Source organism: Mytilus californianus, unplaced genomic scaffold, assembly GCF_021869535.1.
Source record: "Mytilus californianus isolate M0D057914Y unplaced genomic scaffold, xbMytCali1.0.p SCAF_10, whole genome shotgun sequence".
Lineage (NCBI taxonomy): Eukaryota > Metazoa > Mollusca > Bivalvia > Mytilida > Mytilidae > Mytilus > Mytilus californianus.
In genome coordinates, this window is record NW_026262582.1 from 25,910,792 (window position 1) to 25,934,167 (window position 23,376).

The 23,376-nt window shown below is 32.0% G+C and overlaps 2 protein-coding genes and 1 long non-coding RNA gene across 3 annotated transcripts in view; 2 read left to right on the forward strand and 1 right to left on the reverse strand.

Moving 5' to 3' along the window:
• The window catches only part of LOC127717845 (natural killer cells antigen CD94-like), a 56,529-nt gene that overhangs the window by 13,051 nt on the left and 20,102 nt on the right, over positions 1 to 23,376 (reverse strand). The window contains exon 4 of the mRNA XM_052223705.1: positions 10,523 to 10,729. Within this exon, the coding sequence (XP_052079665.1) occupies positions 10,523 to 10,729 (207 nt within the window). The remainder of the gene's footprint in view (positions 1 to 10,522; positions 10,730 to 23,376) is intronic.
• On the forward strand, positions 489 to 8,978 carry LOC127717847 (uncharacterized). Its single transcript, XR_007989438.1, has 3 exons — positions 489 to 758; positions 6,705 to 6,814; positions 7,359 to 8,978. It is a non-coding gene; the product is annotated as an uncharacterized LOC127717847 (long non-coding RNA).
• The window catches only part of LOC127717844 (dimethylaniline monooxygenase [N-oxide-forming] 1-like), a 94,116-nt gene continuing 92,581 nt past the window's right edge, over positions 21,842 to 23,376 (forward strand). The window contains exon 1 of the mRNA XM_052223704.1: positions 21,842 to 22,108. The gene's annotated coding sequence lies outside the window, so the exon portion shown is untranslated. The remainder of the gene's footprint in view (positions 22,109 to 23,376) is intronic.

The window sequence follows — 23,376 nt, forward strand, 5'->3', positions numbered from 1 at the left end:
GACATAACATTGAGGAATTTAAGGGTTTGTCCGTACAACGTGTTTGTCATTAGTATTTCACATGACTTATTGTTTTCGCGCTTCGCCTTGAAGCTCATTATTCAGACTGTTTCAGACAAGATGATGAAAATAACGTGCAAGGCACTTTTTTTTTCGATCATCGTGAAGTGCACTCTCCCCCTCTTCAAGAATTGTATATTTATAAATCCTCGTCCTTTTTAAAATTACCACACTCTTTGTGATTACTGTTATGCTATTATGCTAACAGTAACCCAGGACTTGATTTACATGTAATATCAGGGGCGATTCCAGCCAGGATAAAGGGGGTCCAAATATATGTCTCCATTAAATGCATTGATCGTTCACAAAAAGGGGAGTCAAAACCCCGGATCCCACCCCTTTTCGATCCGCCACTGATTGTGAATATAAATATAATTGTTACTTAAAAGTCATAGATTAGTGCCCCCCTCACTAGTAGTAGTACTAGCTCCGAGCACCTGTTTTGGGATATATACAGCTAATTAACCGTAAATAACTGCGAGATAATGAATAACAAGTTGATAATTGTCTAGTATTCTCTGCTAATTAATGTACCTGCAATTCACCCTGATTCATTTGTGAGACCACCGACACTAATAATATTACCTCAAAGTTAGAGGTTCTCCGTTACTGGGAACTTCATATCGGATCCGATCAATTTATTGGTTCCATTCCCCCTAGTATTAATGATCCATTTGCAGTGACGATGACAATCATAGGTATACAGTAACTCATAATTACTGTTGATTTTGCATGATAACATACAACTCACTTCTCCTTGCTACGGCGTCAGATTATTTGGACTACTTCCATATGACTTTAAAAAAAACAAACAATAATTTATTTCACTGAGATTGGGCTGACGAGACATTTCAGCATGTGAAATCTTAATTGTTTGTCCAAGTACACAGTTATCATCCAATGATTTTCATTTTTTACAAAAAGATTCCCTAGTGTGGACCATGTATTACTTCAAAATTTATTTATTTATATTGTTTATGCATAAAAAGTAAGTACAATGAAGTACCGTCAAGTAGGGGGATGAAATTATTTTATTTTAGTTTGAGAATCACTCATACTTCTTGTATGATGTCTCCTAGCTTAGCCTACAAATTACCAAAAAGAAACACATTTTTATTTCCTCTAGCTTATGTGTATGCCTTTTCATATACATGTAAAAATGTGTTGCTGCCTATAATATATTGACCTTAAATGTTATTCAGTCTTGCATGGCCTAATGGGACCTTGTTCTACTCATGTGGTATGCTATAAGCAGATAAGTCACTTTCTTTCCTTTTGAAATACAAATAACTTTTTAAATATACACGAAGAATTTTTATATTAGCCTCCTCCCCCCCCCCCCCCCCCCCCCTTAATTTGAAATCTCTATTTTCAGACATAGGCTCATATAAATTCGACTTTTAAAGAATTGAAATAAATCTGAGACAGCAAATGAGTATTCAGCTGCTATACATTAAAATACATCATGTACATACATGTGACATACACAATTATCACTGATTATATATAAATAGTTATAAAGACATTTAAAAGGCAATTTTTTGCAAATTATGTAGGCCCAAATCTTGATAGTTAAACGTTAAACTTTAAACGGCAAAAAATTAACACCCAAAGTTCAAACATGAGAATGAACTTCTAGTCTTTAATGTATATATGCTATTGCCATGAAACTAGGTAAACTGTCTTATAATTCCCTAATCTTAGTTCATGCCAAGTTTGATTAAAATTAGTATTTCTACTCTATTAGGTCTCTAGTGTGGATAGTGTATAACTTGCAAATTATTTTCATACTCCTTCCAAATTTATTGCTGTAAATATTACGGATGAAATTACATTGGAAAAAATGTGGCAATTTTTTTTAGGTTAAGGATGTTCGCTCCTCTTGATTTTGAATTTTTACCAGATATTGGGAATCCTCTGGTTTTATCCATGCAGTGCCATTAAAGAATTTTGGCCGCAAACCCCTACTTTTCTTTTCATATTTTTATTACGTAGTTTAAAAAGCCATATTTGAAAATCTTATAAAATTCTTGTTATTTTTCCATAGCTTTTGAAAGAAAAAGGTGCCAGTGTTAAGTGTATGCAAAATCTAGAGAGAATCACTTCCCGTCAAATTTTTAATGGCTTATATCTTAAAAACAAGCACACGGACCCTTCATTTTTTCTGTTTTTTTAGTTCCTTTATTCATATACTTTCAATTTATAACCGTCTTTTAAAAAGCTTGTTATTTTGAAACAGAGTAGCGAACATCCTTAAGTAGTGATGATTTAATATAGTTTGAAAAGGTCAAATATTAGTATGTCTGAAGTTGTCAAACTAAATTATAGACCCTTTAAACATAAAATTGTCCATATTTTGAGTTATAGCTAATAGATTTTTCTATTATGTTAATATGTCCTGTCCCAAAAGTAGTACACTACACTGTAAAAATCTTTTTTGGATAGAGCCAGCGCAATTTTTTAAATTGGCCTTTTTAGCTCATCGTTCCGAAGGAACAGTGAGATTTTGCCATCACTTGGCGTCCGTCGTCGTCTGTCGTTGTCTGTTGTCAACCATTGGCGTCCGTCGGGTGTAAACTATTTCATACATATTCTCCTCTACTGAACCAATTCCTACCAAACTTAAGCTGAATGATCTTTAGGGTATCTACAATAAAGTTTGTGTTTTGTTTTTTGTTTCATCAAAAAACATGGTTGTCATGGCTAAATAAGAACATAGGGGTAAATGCAGTTTTTGGCTTTTTTAGAGCAAATCTGACACAGAGTAAATTGTTCATTAGGTGTTCAAAGTTCTATCAGCCCTGAAATTTTCCGATGAATCTAATAACCCATTGTCATGATTGTTGGGTTGCTGTCACTAAATTGGTAATTTCCAGGAAAATTTGCAGTTTTTGGTTATTATCTTGAATATTATTAATGATAACGATAAACTGTAAACAGCAAAAATGTTCAGCAAAGTAAGATCTACAAATAAGTTTCTATAACCAAAATTGTCAATGGACACCTTAAGCAGTAGTTGCACTTTAACGACAATTTTACACAATTTGTTTATCATGTTTTCTAACTTTAAAAAATCTTCTCCTCTGAAACTACTGAACCAATTCCAACCAAACTTAGACTGAATGATCCTTAGGGTATTTAGAATAAAGCTTGTGTTTTATTTTCTGTTTCATCAATAAACATGGCTGCCATGTCTAAAAATAGAACATAGGGGTACAATGCAGTTTTTGGCTTAAATCTCAAACACTAAAGCATTTAGAGCAAATCTTATATATATATGTGAGGTAAAATTGTTCATTATGTCAAGTTCTATCAGCCATTAAATTTTCAGATGAATCTAAAAATCCATTGTTGGGTTGCTACCACTAGATTGGTAATTAAGTCTCCCAAACGAAGTTTGGGAAGACTTATTGTTTTTGCTCAGTTCTTCTTCTTCTTCCGCCGCTTTTAAATTTGAACTTGTCCGCACCCGTTCTCCAAAACCGCTTGTCGGATTAACTTAGGGTTTCACAATATGTTAGACTAACATGTCTTGTGGTGCAATCAGGGTTTTGTTTGTGCAATAGGGTTTATAAAGGGGTACTTTGAGGGGCAAAAAGAAAAGAGGGTTTTACTATAGAACCCTATGGGATTTTATTTTTAAAAATTTTCAAATGATTATAAATTGAAAACTGTTTGTGATAGACACAATCTTTTTAATTGAAAATGTTCTAAATGAATAAGCCCATTAAATGAAATACAGGGTTAGTCCCAAGGGGTCACCCCCACCCCCTGCCATTTAAGAAAGTTCTAATACCTTGTAAATGGTCAAGATCCCCACCCCTAAACCATATATATTTTCGTTTGTCATGCTAAGATGGTTTGAATGATATACAGGGTTAGTCCCCAGGGGTCATCCCGACCCCCTGCCATTTGAGAAAGTTCTAATATCTTGTAAATGGTTGAGATCCCCACCCTTAAACCATATATATTCTGGTTTGTCATGATAAAGCACATCAAATGAAATACAGGGTTAGTCCCCAGGGGTCACCCCCACCACCTGCCATTTAAAAAAGTTCTAATATCTTGTAAGTGGTCAAGATCCCCACCCCTAAACCATATATATTTTCGTTTGTCATGCTAAGATGGTTTGAATGATATACAGGGTTAGTCCCCAGGGGTCATCCCGACCCCCTGCCATTTGAGAAAGTTCTAATATCTTGTAAATGGTCGAGATCCCCACCCCTAAACCATATATATTCTGGTTTGTCATGATAAAGCACATCAAATGAAATACAGGGTTAGTCCCCAGGGGTCACCCCCACCCCCTGCCATTTAAAAAAGTTCTAATATCTTGTAAGTGGTCAAGCTCCCCACCCCTAAACCATATATATTTTTGCTGGTCATGCTAAGATGGTTTGAATGATATACAGGGTTAGTCCCCAGGGGTCATCCCGACCCCCTGCCATTTGAGAAAGTTCTAATACCTTGTAAATGGTAGAGATCCCCACCCCTAAACCATATATATTTTGGTTTGTCATGCTAAGATGGTTTGAATGATATACAGGGTTAGTCCCCAGGGGTCATCCTGACCCCCTGCCATTTGAGAAAGTTTTTATATTTTTAAGGAAACTTTGCAATTTTGCTGTCAAAATATTGGTATGTCGTTGGCATCGTCGTCGTCGTCCAAAGACACATTGGTTTTCGCACTCTAACTTTAGTTTAAGTGAATGGATCTCTATGAAATTTAATCTTAAGGTTCAATACCACAAAAGGAAGGTTGGGATTGATTTTGGGGGTTATGGTATCAACCGTTAACAGTGATATTGTTTGCCTCAGATTACAGCCGAAATTCGGCCTTTTCCCCTATAGAAAATTCCCAATTACTAAAAAAAATGGCTTAAAATTCCTCCCAAAAAAGTTTTACATTTTCCCCAAACAGTGATGGCATTGGTAGTAATGTTTGGAAATATCGTACTCATGTTATTATTTTGATATTAGAAAGCACTTTTGAGATCCGGTTTTCTGATCAGAATCATCATGGTGTTTGTAACACATGTGGTTTTCAATGCATTAGGTACCATCATTGCTTCTGTTTCTTTCCCCTCTCCGAAAAGTACCTTTCAGGTTGAAAATGTCTGACAACCAAAATATACATGAAAACAACAGTGCAAAAAAGACAGCAAAGGTCAGCAAAAAATCGGAGATGTGCTTAGAATAAAATTTCCAAATTTCCCAATTTCCATAAAAAATATGCATTTTTCCCAATAAAAAACGGTAGAGGTAGTTTTGAAAAAAGACAACAATATCACTGGTTAAGGAATGAGGGGCCAAAAAAGGGCCAAAAATAAGCAGTTTTGTAACTTCCAGACATAACTTGTGTGTTAGTGTATGGATCTCTCCGACATTGTACCACAAGGTTCCATATCACAAAGGGAATGCTTGGATTTATTTTGGGGGTAATTGCCTCAAAATTTTAGGAATTAGGGGCCAAAAAAGGGGCAAAAAACAAGCATTTTTCTAGTTTCATGACAATAACTTGTGTGAAAGTGTATGGATCTTTCTGAAATTGTACTAAAGGGTTCAATATAACAAAGGGAAAGCTGGAATTGATTTTGGCTGTAATTGCCCAAAATGTGTAGGAATAAGGGGCCAAAAAGGGGACAAAAATAAGCTTTTTTCTAGTTTCCAGACAATAACTTGTGTTCAAATGTATGGATCTCTCTGAAATTGTACTGCAAGGTACCAATCCACAAAGGGAAGGCTGGGATTGATTTTGGGGGTAATTGCCTCAAAATTTTAGGAATTAGGGGCAAAAAAGGGGCAAAAAACAAGCATTTTTCTAGTTTTAGGACAATAACTTGTGTGTAGGTGTATGGATCTTTATGAAATTGTACTACAAGGTTCCATATCACAAAGGGAAAGCTGGGATTGAGTTTGGGGGTACTTGCCTTAAATGTTTAGGAATTTGGGGCCAAAACGGGGCCAAAAAACAAGCATTTTTCTAGTTTCCAGACAATAACTTGTGTTCAAGTGTATGGATTTCTCTGAAATTTTACTGCAAGGTACCATACCACATAGGGAAGGCTGGGATTGAGTTTGGGGGTGATGAATCATAAGGGGGTTCAACAAATTGGGGGGGATTTTTTTTCCTTTTTTTTCTTTTGTTTTCTTTAAAATTTTCCATTTAAAATTGGTTATTTCTGATTTATATATAAAAGCAAATAATAATGATATGGTTTGAATAGGTAAATTAGAAATTTTTAAGTTCTTAGACCACATTCATTTTGTGAGCCTCTTGTTTTAATTGTTTCTGTAAGTAATATATTAATTTGAAATTTTGACGACAGACACATACAGATTATACCGTTAACAATATTTCAGAGTTTAATGTTGTCAAGCACACAAATCATAGAAGAATAGTTAATCACGTCATTGTTGTCCATTGAAAAATTAGTATGAACACGATGAAAAAGTATGGGAATGTTTGTTTGTTAAACTATTGACCATGGTTATGTCTTTGAAACTGTTGACTGGCAAATAGTTTGTGAAATGAAATAGCACAAATATTTCATTCCTTTTTTATATCATGGTATATAGAAAAACACATACTGATGTACAATAATAGTTATAGTCATTAAATTATAGTTTTTACCTTTTTTAAGTTTAGGGCAAGAAATATAGAAGATAAAGAAAAATATAAACAATTACAACTGTACAGTAGAAATGATTGGCAAAACAAGATTTATTAACAGAAGACAACAAGGCCTAAATGGTAAGACCACTTCTATATAATAAAAGTGATTGCCCTTGAATGATGGCTATTATAAAAATAAGAAGATGTGGTATGGTAAATGAGTTATCTATCCACCAGAGTTCAATGAAGTGGATGCAAGCAATTAAAGACCAATGACGGCCTTCGATAATGAGAAAACCCATACCTTATAAGTCAGCCAATAAAGATCCCAACATGAAAAAATTAAACAATCCAAATTAGTTCAAAGCCAATAACAATTAATAAAAAAATCATGTCTGTGAGCACTCCACCTAACCATAATCTAGGACAGCGGTTCAAATAGCACAACATATGAACAAACTGTAAAAACTGTTGCAAGTGGCTCAACTCATTATCACTACAAGGCACTAAAATGACTGATATTAGGTCGTGGACACAAAGCACTGAAATAACAGAACTCATAATCATGATTAGTAAGAATATCAAATTTAAGTTTCTCAAAATGTTCATATTAAACATGATAAAATAAGCTTACTTCATATTGCTGTTTTTTTTTCTCAATTTATATTTTGTGTATTTATAGGTGAGACTTCTTGGTTTTCATGATCATCAACAGATCAATACAGAAGAGGAAACTTAAGGTTAATGCTTTTCTACATTGTGTGCTAATTGGATTAATGTGAAATGAAATGTGTGCTTACCTGGAAAAAGAAAATAGGAAATTTCTACAAAATGGTTGTAAACAAAATGGAGTACAATCATAGATGCACAAGAACACAATTGTGTAATTGCAACAACCTACATATTCACTGAAGGATTATGGAGAAATGTAGAAAAAATAGTATTTTGTTGTCGAAATAAACACCTGCTTTATCCATTCATGTACATTATCTCTGTCACATAAAATATACACAGGGGCGTAGCTAGGCCAATATGATGTGTACTCAATGCCGAAGGAGGAAGTCAAACGGCAGGGGTTTGGGGCAAGTTCTGGGTAAAAGGTGCAAAATCCTGCACCGGCATTCTCACAATTTCCTGGGAATTAAAATGACCTCGCCGAAATCTTATTTTCATGAGTAACAAGTCAACTTTTGAAAAAAAAATTGAAAAAAAAACAAAATATTAATTAGAGAAAAACAAACAAGTACTGTTGGCTTATGAATTTGGATTTTCTAATGTGTAGTGGGTTGAGCTTAATTAAATTAAATTAAAAGAATATTCGTTGCTAGTTAGTTTAGGTTAAAAGGGGTGGTAAAGGGTGGTACTTGCACGGAAAAAACTTTAAATACAAAGAAGGAATAACAATTTCACGGTGAACGTGAAATAATTTCGTCCATGAACGTTGATAAAAAAGTACTATAATGAACGTATATCATAGGTTGGAAACCTCTAACTGGCAAGTATATAATATATACGTTTTAAGTCCCGACATATGAATCAAATCTATAAGGAAAATCATCAAATTATTTCAGATTTCTTTTTATTAACTCCCTAAACGATAGTCTTTTAATTTTACCAAGCATGGAATACAAGCACTTTAAATCTCGAAGCATGGAAAATAAGCACTTTTAATCTCGAAGCACGTATAATTAAGTTGGGGAAACACTTTGAACGAGACACCCGTCTTGCACAACCGAACGTAAAAAATAAAAAAAAAAGTCAAAACACGATGATCGTCAATTTAAATAAAAATAAAAAACAAAAAACAAAAAAAAAACGGCAAGCACTATGCACGAAATTTACCCTTTATCAACCCCGTTAAACTTAAGTCAGACTGGACTGTTTAAAAAAATCTGTTATGACGACGTATGTAATTAAGACTATACATACCTCACATGAAAATCATGGGAATGAACCGTTGTCCATGGTCTCTTTAGAACGACATATTTTATTTCGTCAGTTATTTTGAAATCTTCAGAAAAGATGTCAGGACTTGGTAAGGAGGCATAGAATTGTTTTCTGACACCTCGAGGACCATTTATATTGTTTGCATCAGCAACATAATCATGATGCTGGTTCCGTCAATAAAACGTAATTTCAGGAACGGAATATAGCTACAAAGTGATTATTAACATGTTTGTAAGATAGTTTTTAATTTAATTTATTACTTTAGTTTTATTCTTACTAGATTTACCATAATTTTATTTTTGTAAAATTTTCGATGTGTACGCAACTGCATTTTTGCGTACGGGTTGCTACGCGCCTGATACAGAGGAAGACATGGAAGATGTTTGAAGAACAAATTGCAAAAATGTATTCTCTACCAATTGAAGGAAGATGTCCGGTGGATGGAATTATTTATGCACTGAACTGTTATGTAGGGGATTGAATAATTGTACGCAGCAGTTTAAACAGAAGAAAAGTTAAATTAACATGAAAAGTGGTTATTTTATTTAATCTGCAAATATGAGCACAATATTAATAACATCACAAATAGTATGATATTCATAGCGTTTTGCTTATTATTGTATTGTCTCAAACAGCTAGCCTATTGTTTTTGTATGTCATGTTACTCATCAGTGAACATTTTATTAAAGTTTTAATTATCTTTTGTATCAATTATTCAGTATCAGGAAAAATTATATTCATACTGTTTTTACTGTTATGAAATTTTCATAGAGGAAAATTGAATAACAAAAATTTCCATAGAGGAAATTTGGAGAACAATGTTTTCCTTAGAGGAAATTTGTGGTCTTGAATTTTCCCTCAAGGAAAAGTGTTTGTCAAAAATTTCCTCACAGGAAAAAGTATTTCCTCGAAGGAAAATTTGAAGCCTCAAATTTCCTCACAGGAAAAAGTATTTCCTGAAAGGAAAATTTGAAGCCTCAAATTTCCTCACAGGAAATAGAATTTCCTCAAAGGAAAATTTGAAGCCACAAATTTCCTCACAGGAAATAGAATTTCCTCAAAGGAAATATTAATGCAGCAAATTCCCTAAGGGAAATCTTTTTCCCTTGAGGAAAAATATTTTTCCTTTAGGGAAATTTGAGTTCCCTTGAGGAAAACTACTTTTCCTCCGAGGAAATTGTTGAAAAAAGGGGCATAACTTTTTCAACAGTGGTGCTAGAGCCAAAATATTTTAGGACAAATATCAGGGAACCAATACCAACCAAGTTATCAACTTCATTTTGACTTAACTCCAAAAATTAAGGTGACAACTTTTGCACTCAGCGGAAGTGCAAACTTGTCCCGGAGACTGTTCAATGTTGGTATTTAAAAGCATAGCTAACGAAGACACACAACAGTAAACAGCTTATTCACACCATTAACAACTAAGATATGAGTTCAGTTTTAGTAATCTTAAAATTTACAACAAACAGACGCACATTGGCTAATACATCAAAGGCGAACGATACCAAAGTGACATTCAAACTAATAAGTCGAAAATGAACTGACAACGACATGGCAAAAATATGAAAAAGATCAAAAGACAAACAACAGTACACAAATCACAACACCGACACCTAAAGATTGAGCAACACGAACCCCACCAAAATTCGGGGGTTATCTCAGGTACTACGGAAGGGTAAGCAGATCCTCTTTATAAGTTATTAAAAAAATATCTTTTGTATTTTTTATTATCAAACATTGATTGAGCATCGAGCACAGTTCTTAAGAGATCAACGTGTCTTTATCTAATGTCTGCTTGAAATTGTTTACCTACGTATACTTTTTACACACATTCTATAAAGCTTTGCATGTTTCATGCTAAATGTTTTATTGACTACAAAATAAATTAAAACTTACTTTTTTCACATATGAATCTGTATTTTTTGCTACATTCAGCATCCCCCCATTTGAAGTCAAATTTCCTCGCGATGCGAATGCAATCTTCACCATCATTATAGTTATTTGGTTCTCTATCATCCCAATCAGTAAATAAAAATTTGGTCCGACTACTGGCCCAAATCCAAGTACCTTCACTTAGTTTGTCATCCCCACCTAGCCAGTAAGCTTCAATAATTATTCAAAGTTAAACATTTGTTAAATGCATACACTAGTAGCAAGATTTAAGTCTGAAACGGTCATTTTGGTCTGATCAAGTCTTAATCGCCTTGATTTACTGCTAGGGAAAAACGTTAAGACCGGTTTAGACTTTCAGACTCTGTTCCGATATATCGTGTTCAGTCAGATCAGTCGGGTCAAGATAAACAAGACAGATTCTTCTAGCGTTCAAATAAGACTTGATTAGATCACGTTCAGATAAAATAAGACCAAAGGTAAAAAATCTGTTTAGTTGCTGTAAGATCGTGTTCAGTCGTGTTAAGATTTTAAATATTTTAAATAAAACGAGCGACACTTTATCTGTGTTTATCAGGGGTTACTCCCCTTTATGAATAAAATCGGCATAGCTAGGAGGATATTCTTTTGTGGTCTTTTAATGTAATACTGTATATCTATTTCATTAAATAACGTATGCAAACGTACAATTCATTTTTTCCCGATAGAATTTTTAACATTTAATTGGTTATATAAAAAAAGATTAATTGTCTTAACCGGGAAATGTGTTAGTCATTAAAATTTTGCAGTCGTGCTTTCTGACATAAAGTAGTCCTGTATTTATTCATTCCGCCCGTAAAGATATAATGATAAGTAATATATCCCAAAGATGTTCTGAAATTTTCTTAAACATTTTTTGTTTCTAATGTAAAATAATAGTTCTGATCCATATAAAATTTGTCAAGAAAAATATATTCTAAGTATCTAATTTACTTTAAATTTTTAAATTTTATACAGATGACAGTTGCTTGGTGAAAGTTATTTACATTTCAATAAACGGATTATCTAAGCAGTCAACCGAAACGGGTTGTCATAAACTATCTAAATAATTACCCATGCAACGCTTATGATGTTTTATCTATGGACGTAAAATGAATAAAGTTCCATGTTTTATCTTATATAAGGATTTACCGGGTAAAATTATTACATTGACAAATAAAACATTATTTTTTCAAAAAAAAATGCAACAAGAATAAAGAATATTTTAAGAATTTAGTTGACAGTTTATATTTACCATTAGGTACCTATAAAGACCGATTTCGGTACCTCTCTTGATTTTTTTTTATCATCAAGTTTTTTTTAGCAAGAACTAATACAAGAATAAATCATATAGAAAAATATCAAACAACGATTGATAAAATCTTGTGTACGGTTTATATTTCTGTTTCGTATCAGATTTTTTTTATAACACCAGCGTTACTTCTCATTTAAAAAACAGTGAGATGCTTACTTGCTTTTTCGAAATTGACCAAAAAGCTATAGAATAACGTAGCGAAATGACTGTACTTATAGATTATACCTTTGTTTTTCCATTTTGAATTGTTTTACACTAGTCATTTTGGGGACCCTTATAGCTTGCTGTTCGGTGTGAGCCAAAGCTCCGTGTTGAGGCCGTATTTTTAATCTATAATTGTTTTATACTTTGTAACTTGGATGGAGATGATTATTTGGCACACATACCACATCTTCTTATTTATATTAACCGGGAGCAGTTTATAATATTTTCATTTCGATAAAAAGAAATATGCAATTCAGTAAATCAAATCGATTTGTACCATATTGTTACATTCAAAAGTTTTTAACTGAAGTAAATGATTGATAGAAATACATTATTTGTATTGCATCGCTCCTAAAATAATGTCCAGTGTCAAATATTACACATCGATGATCACTTAGATGTTCAACTGATTCAACCAAAAATTAAACTTAGGACTAGGATCAAATGCAATTCATTACGTTACAATTGTATCCAATATTAATATTGCTAATAACATTCAGTCGAGGAAAAGACACATGTGACATTGATATGCATTGGTTTGTTCTAGCCTGATACGGCGAGCGCGTGTCGACAAAAAAGGTCATGTTAACAAGAGAACAATTGTTGTGAATCAGAGCCAAATTGACCTTTGTTCCAACTTTACTCATAAATAATGCGTGCTTGTGGACAAAAGGTCACAGACGAAAGGTCACAATTCAGTTCCTGAGACTATTTTCTTTGAAAAAGAGAAAATACTTATTTAAAAAAATATATTTTGTATGTATCTTGAACTTTTGTATATATAAACCAACTCTGTAAACAAATGTATTAAATGAACAAATAATTGTTTAGTAAACAAACTATCAAAGTGGATTGGTACCTAAACAGCTTCATGGTGCTAAGAAATATTATATCATTTGCATGATTAAAATTTAATAAATCTGCATTTACCAAGGCTAATGAACAATTTCATAAACTGTAAAAAGAATATATGTAATACAAAGTAATTTTTCAAGATATTTCTCTTACATACTTAAACAATTGTCACTTCCTGTCCTGTGACTTTTTGTCCTGTGACTTTTCAGTGTTCGCTTACTGTTAAGAATAGGACCTCCCTTACCCAGGACCTCCCTTACTAATGGAGAGAAAGCTGTCGGGACTACCAATCCTAAGTGTTAGAGAGAATAAAAAGTACATCAGTCAGTCTCAATTTTATATGTTTTGCGTAAAACAAAACGGTTTTAAATGTTGAATTTAAGGAATGCTCGGATTTAAAAAAATAAATCTTTTTCGTTTGCTTTTCGTTGAAATCATCCTGAATATTATGTAATATTGTACGCTGAACATTCAACGATCATGGCCAAGCATGTGTTCTTCAAAATGCAATCTGTAGAAGAAAAAACACGGTTTTAAATCATGTACATTGGAAATCAAGAATCGTGTGTCGTGTTCGACCTATAATCCTTTATTAAATAGTCGAAATTGACTATTAATATATAGTTTTGTTTTGCACCTACGTAACTCTATGTATGCATGTTTTTGCCACTTTGCTTGGAAAAATTATCATATATCTTAATTCTCTTTCAATAACATTTCCTTATTCAATTTGCTACTCGTCTACCAAAAAAAAAAAAATAGATATTGTTTCATTTTTGCCATTTTGGTTATAATAAGTTCTTGGTAGATGTATGTCCTTTATGATCTCTCAGGTAAATATCAAAAATGAGTCCTGAGTTTTGACGGTTGTGAATTAAGGATTAGTTACTTTATGGAACACTCATTTCCTTGGATGGTAGTACAAACTTGTATTTTATCCTTTAAAGTTAGTATGCCTGTTTAATAATTTACAGTTTAAAGGAGAATTCTTCGTCTTTTGCAAATAGATGAAGAATAAAATGAAAATTTGCTTTCGATTGCATTCAGGCAGAGAGAAATATGTTTTGTTATATTTCAGACGATTTTTAGTACGGATATTAAACTATAATTCTTAATCTCTTCCAATTTACAAATATAATTTGGTATTGTTTTTTCTGCAAATGGTAGATGAAACTTGTATGTTCTAACTTTTTCAGAGGTCTGTGAAATTTTGAAAATATGACGTTCCCGGAAATCACAAGTCGCTATATAGAATGCTTGTAAAAATCAGAAACTTGCAGTACGCTCATATTTAATACTTTTCTGTTAAAAAAGAAAGTGTAAAATTAAGAAGGCGAAAACGGGAAAAGGGGAGGGTTGTTACACGAACACTTTCTTCGCAATTTAATTCTAAACGAATAGTGATTATCTAACTTTTTGTTCAAATATCGAATACACAATCAAATCTCTAACTTATCCACGCTTGCAATAACCTTTTTATTGACAGGTTTCTGCTGACATTTGATTGGACAACAGTTTAATGTAGGCGTGACAATCTATCACATTTATCCAATCAGCTGTCTTGTTAAACAAACCTGTGTGCGATGACCCACTGTCCACATAGTTTAGTTTAGAGAGTTTAGTTGTTTTTTTTATAATGAATTGATCATCAAAAGGACGTTGTTGCTATTGTTGGCCAGGGACTTTCTATACTAATGAAAAAGTCCATGTGTGTGCTTGTCAGATAGAAATAGACAACGCTTATATTTAAGAATAAAAAAAGTGATGAAAAAGAAATATTACTATGCATTGGATGGATATTTAGACTAATTCACTAGCTGTGTTATACAGACGGAGAAATAACGCCACGTGTAGCCAGGATAAAAAAAAATGATGATTTTAATTATGCTAAAAATGATATATTATCCAATCAAAGGGGAAGCGATATGTCGGCTCCTGAATCCGCCACTGACCAAGCAAATTACGACATAATTAAACAATTAACAACCTTGTAAAAAAAATAATAGAAAAGCGTCTTTTTTATCCCTTATATTTTATGATATTTTGTGGACAATATAAATCTTAAATCAGTGTTTCAAAGTCATATCAGATAAAAAAAATAATTGCAATTTTTGCCACAAAAAAAACGTATTTTAGAATCACGAAATAATTGAAATCGAATTTGGATTAGTTTTGTGCTCAATGGAATTTATTAAGACTTTAAAATATCTGTTCCTTTATATTCGCTATTTTGAGATCGAATTTAATGAGGTTCATATATAAGTATGTGCCAAAACAGAAAAAATACAGTTGCAAATCAACGGGTACGTCTAAACACTGCCCAGGACCTCCTGAGTGCACTCAGGACATACAAAGTGCACCCAGGACTCTTTTAAAGTCATCGTATATGCACACAGGAAAAATGTTTACATTCTTTTCACGTTGTCTATTTTAGTGGAAACTTTTGGAATATTTTGAAAACGAACTTAAATAGATATTCAATATTTTTATAAAATAATGAGGGCACGTGTCACTGATTCACAACTACTCAGCCGTGAATAATCCAATCAACAAAATTGATTGGATTATCCTTATTGCTTATGAATATTCAGATTCAATATTTTATTAATCTATCTTATGAATATTATGTTATTAAAACAGTGTTTTTTATAAAAATTTAATAATGCGAAATTTTAAAGTTTTTTCGAAATTGATTTATGTAATTAAATACTTTGTGTATTGACTTTTACGATAATGGAGAAAAAAACCTCAAAAGTCCCATTTAATGTATTTTTATACAGTTTATGTGTAATGAGTCAGCTAAATTTATTTTGTTATTATACGTTCTGCAGTTCTAAAGTAAAAGAAATAACAATTGATATTGTTTTATAGTTTGTCTATTATCAGTTCGTTTTTGTTTTTCTTCGTGAATTTTTTCTCCTTTCCAACATCAATTAAATAAACGAATATCATATTTTATTTAATATAAACATACAATGTGTTTTTTGTTTTGTTTTGATAAGTCTAATATCTTGGTAGAGTACGTGCTTTTATTGGTTTCTTTCTTTGGTTTGGCTTATGGGCGAGTTTTTGTTTTATTTTTATTTAACATCTGTGCATAAGGACTTATTCGTTGTAAGAACGGACTGAGTATCTTTCAACAGTCTGCGAAATAGTCTTTCTCGCTGTTCTTGATTATGAGTCTTGCAAAAACAACATTAAATTGATATGAAATAACATGTTTTCTGTAAGACCAAAAAGTTCATAATTTCTCATGAGCTCGATTTAAAACCAAATCTTACTACCTGAAAATGTTAAGAAAAAAAACCAAATATGATAAATGACGGGAGTTCAATGTACGCATTATTTTAGCCCGTTTGTGAAAGGGGGGTCGGTCTTGATTGGGACAGAAAACTGACAGAAAAGTGGAGTCAAATTCATTATTCAGAATTTATTTTCTCATTGAAATTCGTTCAGGCTTGTAATCATGGTAATACTGGAGAAGAACGATTTTAAGGAGAAACAAAACTTTACTGTTTGAGTTTGATTATTTGAAAATCGTATTTTGATAAGTACGGCAACAAATACAGATAAGAACGGGCTTCATTTAAAACCAAATATTGCCTTATTAAAATGTTGATGACAAATTCCTTCTTCAGATTTTATTTCCCTATTCAAACTCGTTTGAGGAATTATTACTCACTCATCGGTACAGCGGATACAGCTTAATAGGTACTTCGAAGGGTGAAAAGCTATATACCCTAATTCATTTAACTATGCACCGTACAGAAGGATTTATGTGGTCAGCTATACACTGTACACAACGCTTCTTTTCGGAATAAAATATCGAAAAATAACATATGTATGAAAGATTTCAATGCCAATTATTGAAACAGCTATACTTATTACGTACACACAGTGCATGGCCTTCTATCAGAAAAAGAGTTGCAATATTGAATATAGAATCATATCGGATGAGACGAGCGCCAACTTCTTTGACAAGTATTTGCACATGTTTTAGTAAGCGTTCTTGTTTTAGGAAAATAATGAGACTTCTCTAATCATCAACCTACGACCAAATCATTTCTTAAAACAACAATTATGTTAAGATTGAGGTACACATTGATATTATGTAAACAAAACAAAGACTTTCTTACCGTGTCAGAAGAAAAATCGATCACGTCCGCTTGGTTAGTACCTATATCCGCTGTACCGATGATACACGGTGTTACTGGACAAGAACGAGTGAAAAAAGCGACAGTGTCTTGTAATTATGTGGATACACTTTCAATAGTCACACATATATTTTATATACATTTATTTCGGGAATTATTTTTTAATTTATTATGCGCTCTATTGATGCCAGATTTTCCTTTTTTTTACTATCAATGTTCAACCACACCTATATATGCATTCTTTTTTATAGGACTTTCCTCGTAGATGAAACAGGGGTTTTATCCCAAAAGGACGTCACGTTTTGCAATGAATAAGATCTATATTATTTTTAACGTTTTCAAATGAAATGAATTGAATTGAAAATTTCCCGACTATAGACAAGACAAGACGTATACATGTACATATACGTAGACTTCGTTTGGATGTGACATGTCTTTAAAATTAATACAGTTGAAATAAGACTGAGAATGAAACTTTTTTCTGTTAACTATGTACCATAAATTTAGGTACATCTCTCTACGATTAATCAGTTCAGTTCAGTTCAGTTTCTTGTATATTCCTCCACTAATTGTGGAGCACTACCCATAGGGTATAATTGTAGCAACTATATACACCTTAGAACATAAGGAAACATTTAATTATGTACAGATGACTGAATTAAGGCAATAATAATTACTAAATAGTTAATATTATAACTTATTCATAGGATTGTCATCATAAAATTTTAAAAATAATATTCATAATGTGCTGAAGTGTAAGAATAAGTTAAGTAAGAACTGGATATATTTACAAATAAGAATTTAGAATTTAAGTGGTCTTAAATTAAACTTTCTTATAATTGTTAGTTAAAGGTGCTATACGTACATCAGAATTTATAATGAGAAGGTTATTTTATAAGACTTATGTAAAAGGGTTGGGGTTTAGAACGATTCATCATATATACATGTTTTCCTTCACAGTTTACAGTTACCTTATTTCGGATCTTATCATTATTCTTTAAAGGTTACTGGATATTTTAAAACTTTGCAAAAATTTTTTATTTAATTTAGGTCCTAATACGTCATAAAATAGTAAGATGATAAAGTAGGGAACTATTTTATTTTCAAAAAGTTTACTTATACTGTACTTGTTTTCAAGTTTTTTATCCTTTTTGTCCTCTGAGTATATGCATGGCTTGGGTGAAAGAAAAGCAATTGATCTATACTCATGCAAATAACCCTTTCAATTATGAATTCTTATAAACTGAACAAGTAATAGCTTTTCTAAAAAGCTAGCCGTCTCATAGCTGATGAAAGTGGAAAATGTTTTTCCTCTTTGTAGTTCAATTCGTTCAAAATTGTATGTAAATTGTAGTAGATAACAAAAATTATAAAAGGCTTATACCTTTTTTTAGATTTACCAATTTTTTTTGGGGGAAAGTATTAAAACTGGAAATTGGGGGTAATGTCTTTTTATCGATTATTTTTTTTCAAACAGATCGGAGTTGTTCGTTGTCTTTTTCTTTGGTTGTTTGCTTGTTTATTTGTTTATTTGTGTTAGAAAAGTATGGCCGCTTCCACCTGAAAGTTTTTCGTTCATAATAGGCATCGAAAAGTGTAGAGAGCAGGCATGGGGTAAGGCAAATTTGTAATTGTAATGCATGGTAATGCATTACATTTTTCCAAGTAATTGCATGTAATGTGTAATGCAGCAATTTGTGCATTACATGTAATTGTAATATAATGCATTACTTCAGCAAAAAGTTGTGTAATTTCATGCATTACATGGCATTACATGTCATTACTTTTTTCACATACTACATCTTTAACATATTGTTGGAGTTTTAACTAAACCAAATTTAAGATTTCTTGATTAATTAAGAATATGTTAATTTTAATTAAGGTCTATGTTTATTTTATAATTAGGGAAGTAATTCACAGTAATTAAATATTTCGTTTAAAATTTAAAGAAAAACAACAAAAAATATATTTATAAAAGTAAAGTCAACATTAAGTTAAAATAATTAAAAATTGTAAAAGTCAAATTAAATAGACTTTTTACATGTATACTTATATTCAATTCATGGAACAGTTACTGCATAAGCTAGAATCTTTTGTGACTTGTAGTTGTTTTTCAAAATGTTTAATTTTTCTATTCACTAATAAAATTTTCAAATGTAATGTGTAATTCAAGGCATTACTTTGCAAAAGTAATTGTAATATAATGCATTACTTTGATAAATGCATGTAATTGTAATTGTAATATAATGCATGGTTTGTCAAAGTAATTGTAATATAATGCATTACATTGCAATGTAATTCGCCCCATGCCTGGTAGAGAGTGAAACGTAGTAAAATTTAAACATATAAGAACACAATTAATATATTTCCAACGGTATCTCACATCTTTTCAAAAATGATCCTTAAAATGTAAAGCTTCACATATATATATGGTTATTTTTGTTGTCGATGAAGATTTTGTCTATTCATTGTAGTTGGACTGCAATGTGGAATGCCCCACGCCTCTTTTTCTATATTTGAATAATGAGTATCCTTAACAATTAAATGTTTCTTTTTTCAGATTATTTGGTTTTATTGGACTTCTTGATTTTATTTTTTGATGAAAAATACTCAGAGTCGTGAGACGGGTAATTTGTTATATAAGACCTATTGTAAGCGCCTGAAAACAAAGTAGTTTCGCCGCCATTTTTTTTTCAAATCATAATAGACGTCGTTGGTTATAAAGAAGGTGATAAGTTCTGCAAAGCTACTCTAAGTTCACTATGAGGCCATCAACATAAGAGAATCAACAAATTTGACCAAAACTTAATCAAGCATACAGCTTGATACTGTATCTTTTGTTATTGTTTTACTTGTACATATCTTCATATTTATTTACTATACCATTTAATGTTGGATGACGAATAAGGCCCTTATCATACTTACCCTTAAAAGCTTGACATACTGGATTGACATAATCTTTTGTGGGAGACCGTTCGTATGTTGACATATAAATGTCTTTTTGTTTTATGATCATAGTATATGCATGTTTATACTTGTTTTTACAATTCTTGTAGAAAACATACAATTAAGAATAATCTTTTAAAGTGCCAACAGTATTTTCGTCTTTTAAATTTATAATTTTCTTTTATTTCTCTTTCTCTCATTTAGCATGTCTAGTATAAATAGTCAATAAACCTCAAAACAATCATTAGAAGTTTGTTCCTGACCCTGCTCATAGTTCCAAGTAATATCTGAATTATTTTTTGCTATTAAGATTATTTTTTGTAACAAAAAAAAAATGTTCCGTCGTGACATTTGTTCCGCTGGAACTTATTTCATAGGAAATATGTTCCACCGGAATTTATATCACAGAAAATTTTTACCCGGAATATATATTTTAAGAAAATATGTTCCAGCACTGTAAAATTTGTTCCGGAACTAATTTTTTTACTAAATGTTAAATAAGTTCCGGGTGTTATAGATTAACATGATGCATTAACTTTATATCAAGCAAAACATTCTATAGTTGTACCTGACAAGTTTAATATTCAACATTGAAGTCTTTAAACAACACGACAACGTTCAAAATAAGGTAAATCTTTGAGAAATTCAAATTAAGTCAGCATATATATTGTACGTAGATAATATGATTAAAAAACAAATGCACAACTATGATTAACAACTGCGATAAATATTTAAAACACACTATTTCATCTTTTGTCTCGCCTTGACGGAGTCAAAAAGCGAGACATAGGTATGCTGTTTCCGGCGTCGGCGGCGGTGGCGTCGTCAACAATGTATTAGTTTGTGATTAGGTCTAGTTTATGGCGAACCACAAGTGGTAGGTCAATCATATTTGGTATGCAGTTGTATTAGCATTGACACATCTCATTTCCATGGAGATTATTTGGCCCTGCCCCCTCAGTCATGGTCTTTTGACTTTGAAACTTTTGCTTATTTTACATGTATTAGTTTGTGATTAGGTCAGTTTATGTGGAACCACTAGTGGTAGGTCAATGATATTTGGTATGCAGTTGTATAAGCATTGGCATATCTTATTTCCATGGAGATTATTTGGCTCCCTTAGTCATGGTCTATTGACTTTGAGAATTTTGCTAAGTTAACATGTATTAGTTTGTGATTAGGTCAGTTCAAGGGGAACCATTTAGGGTAGGCAAATGTTAATTGGTATTCAGTTGTATAAGCATTAGCACATCTCATTACCATGGAGAATATTTGGCCCCGCCCCCTCAGTCATTGTCTATCGACTTAGAAACTTTTGCTTAGTTTACATGTATTAGTTTGTGATTAGATCAGTTTAAGATGAACTGCTAATGTTAAGTAAACGATATTTGGTATGCAAATTTATTGGCATTTGCAAATATCGTTTCCATGGATATTATATAGCCTCACCCCCTCTTCATGGTTCATTGACTTTGAAACTTTTACATAGTTTATAAGTTAATGTTTGTGTTTAGGTTTGTTTAAAGGGAACGACTTATAATAATTCAATGGTATTTGGTATGCAGTTGTATTAGCTTTGGCACATCTCATTTACATGGAAATTGTTTAGCCATGTACCTCAGTCATGGTTAATTGACTTTGAATATTTGCATAACTTATGAAACATGTTAAAGTATTGCTATTTTAATTTCAACATTTGCATAATCAAAATTACAAAAGGATGAGACATATTTCTGTGATAACAGTTTATCTACAAATTCTGATATGAAGTAACATATGTTGAATTGCAATATTCATAAATAAATGATTGATCTATACAAAAATTCTGACGGATTTTTCTTATTCTTCGCTTATCTGCCTCATTAAATTATTGTCATTTGGATATTTTTGTATGGATAATGTAATTAAACATTTTGCTATACTCCACAGAATCCATATTGGATGTTTACACCTTTTATTTATTACATTATCAATATAATACATGTTTTTATAATGTACTTGAATTATAACTTTAAGCTCACTGATAACAATGCTCAGTATAAAAGATAACTTGTATAACCAGTGGAACATATTTCACAGACAAGGAACTTATTTCACCAGGTAAGGAACAAATCTCACAAACCTGGAACTTATTTCACTAGGTAAGGAACAAATTTCACAAACCCAGAACTTATTTCACCAGGTAAATTGTGGAACTTATTTTATAGAGATGGAACAAATCATATAGAAATTATCTGTGAAAAAAGTTCTCCCAGAATATATTTCCTGTGATATTTGTTCCACTGGAACTTTTTTCACAGGAACTAATTTTGGCTCACATATTCACAACTATTCTATATATTATAGTTAGACTTGGGAGGATAAAAAACTTTAAAATGTTGTAATGACATGTCCATTGAAGAAGACCGTAGATTGAACTTTAGAAGTAAATTGTCACGTTTTGTTTGTTGCTTAATTGGGTTGCTGTCTAAATTAATTATGTATACTTCACATCTCCTTTAAAATCATTCATAGAAATTAAACATTGCTTAAAATATGTTAGCATACATCGTCTGAGAGTAGTTTTTTGCTCTTCTTATATTCCCTTTTAGATATATTTTTAGTCTTCTGTTCTTCAACCTCTGCTATATCTTGCTAGGAAGAGCTAGCTAGGTAGATCTAGACAACATCCAACTCAGCCAAACGATCTTGGGGTGTGTTTGGGGGCACTTATTATGTAATGAGTGGAAAGGATGAGTCGCTGGGATAGGTCACTGTTTGAAGCTTCATGAAATTGCATGAGGTCGAGAAATTTAGGTGAAATATAAGACAAGGATGATGATTGAATCTGAAACTAATCAGATGTCGATATTTTTTTACAGATGCAATTAAAATCACCAGAGATTGTGTATATATGTCTCTAAAATCACTTTCGTAAATGTTTAAGATATTTGTCAAATCTATTTACTAGTATCTCCCCATGAAATAGCGTAACAATGATAGCTATGTGCAGGTATATATACTTATTGTAAAAAATATATATGATAGCTAGGGTAACTGCATGTATGTTCTTTTATCATTCAATATATATAGTCAAATGCGTTTTGTTAAAATATACTTTTTCACTCATTTGGTCTTTTGGAAAATGTTGTTTGTGCTGTATTTAGACCCCTCTACCAAGAAATTTGTTTTGCATGCACACGTATAAAAATTGCGGTTTTTATCCAACGCAATCATAGGTTTGAACGTTGTTTTCAATTTAGACTTGTTTATATTTTTTCGTTTGGGCTTGTATTATATTTGCCTTCGGACTTATATGATCCGTTCATCCTATTTTGACTCTTTCAAAATTCAAGAGTCTATCCTAAATTGAGGTAAATTATATGGCC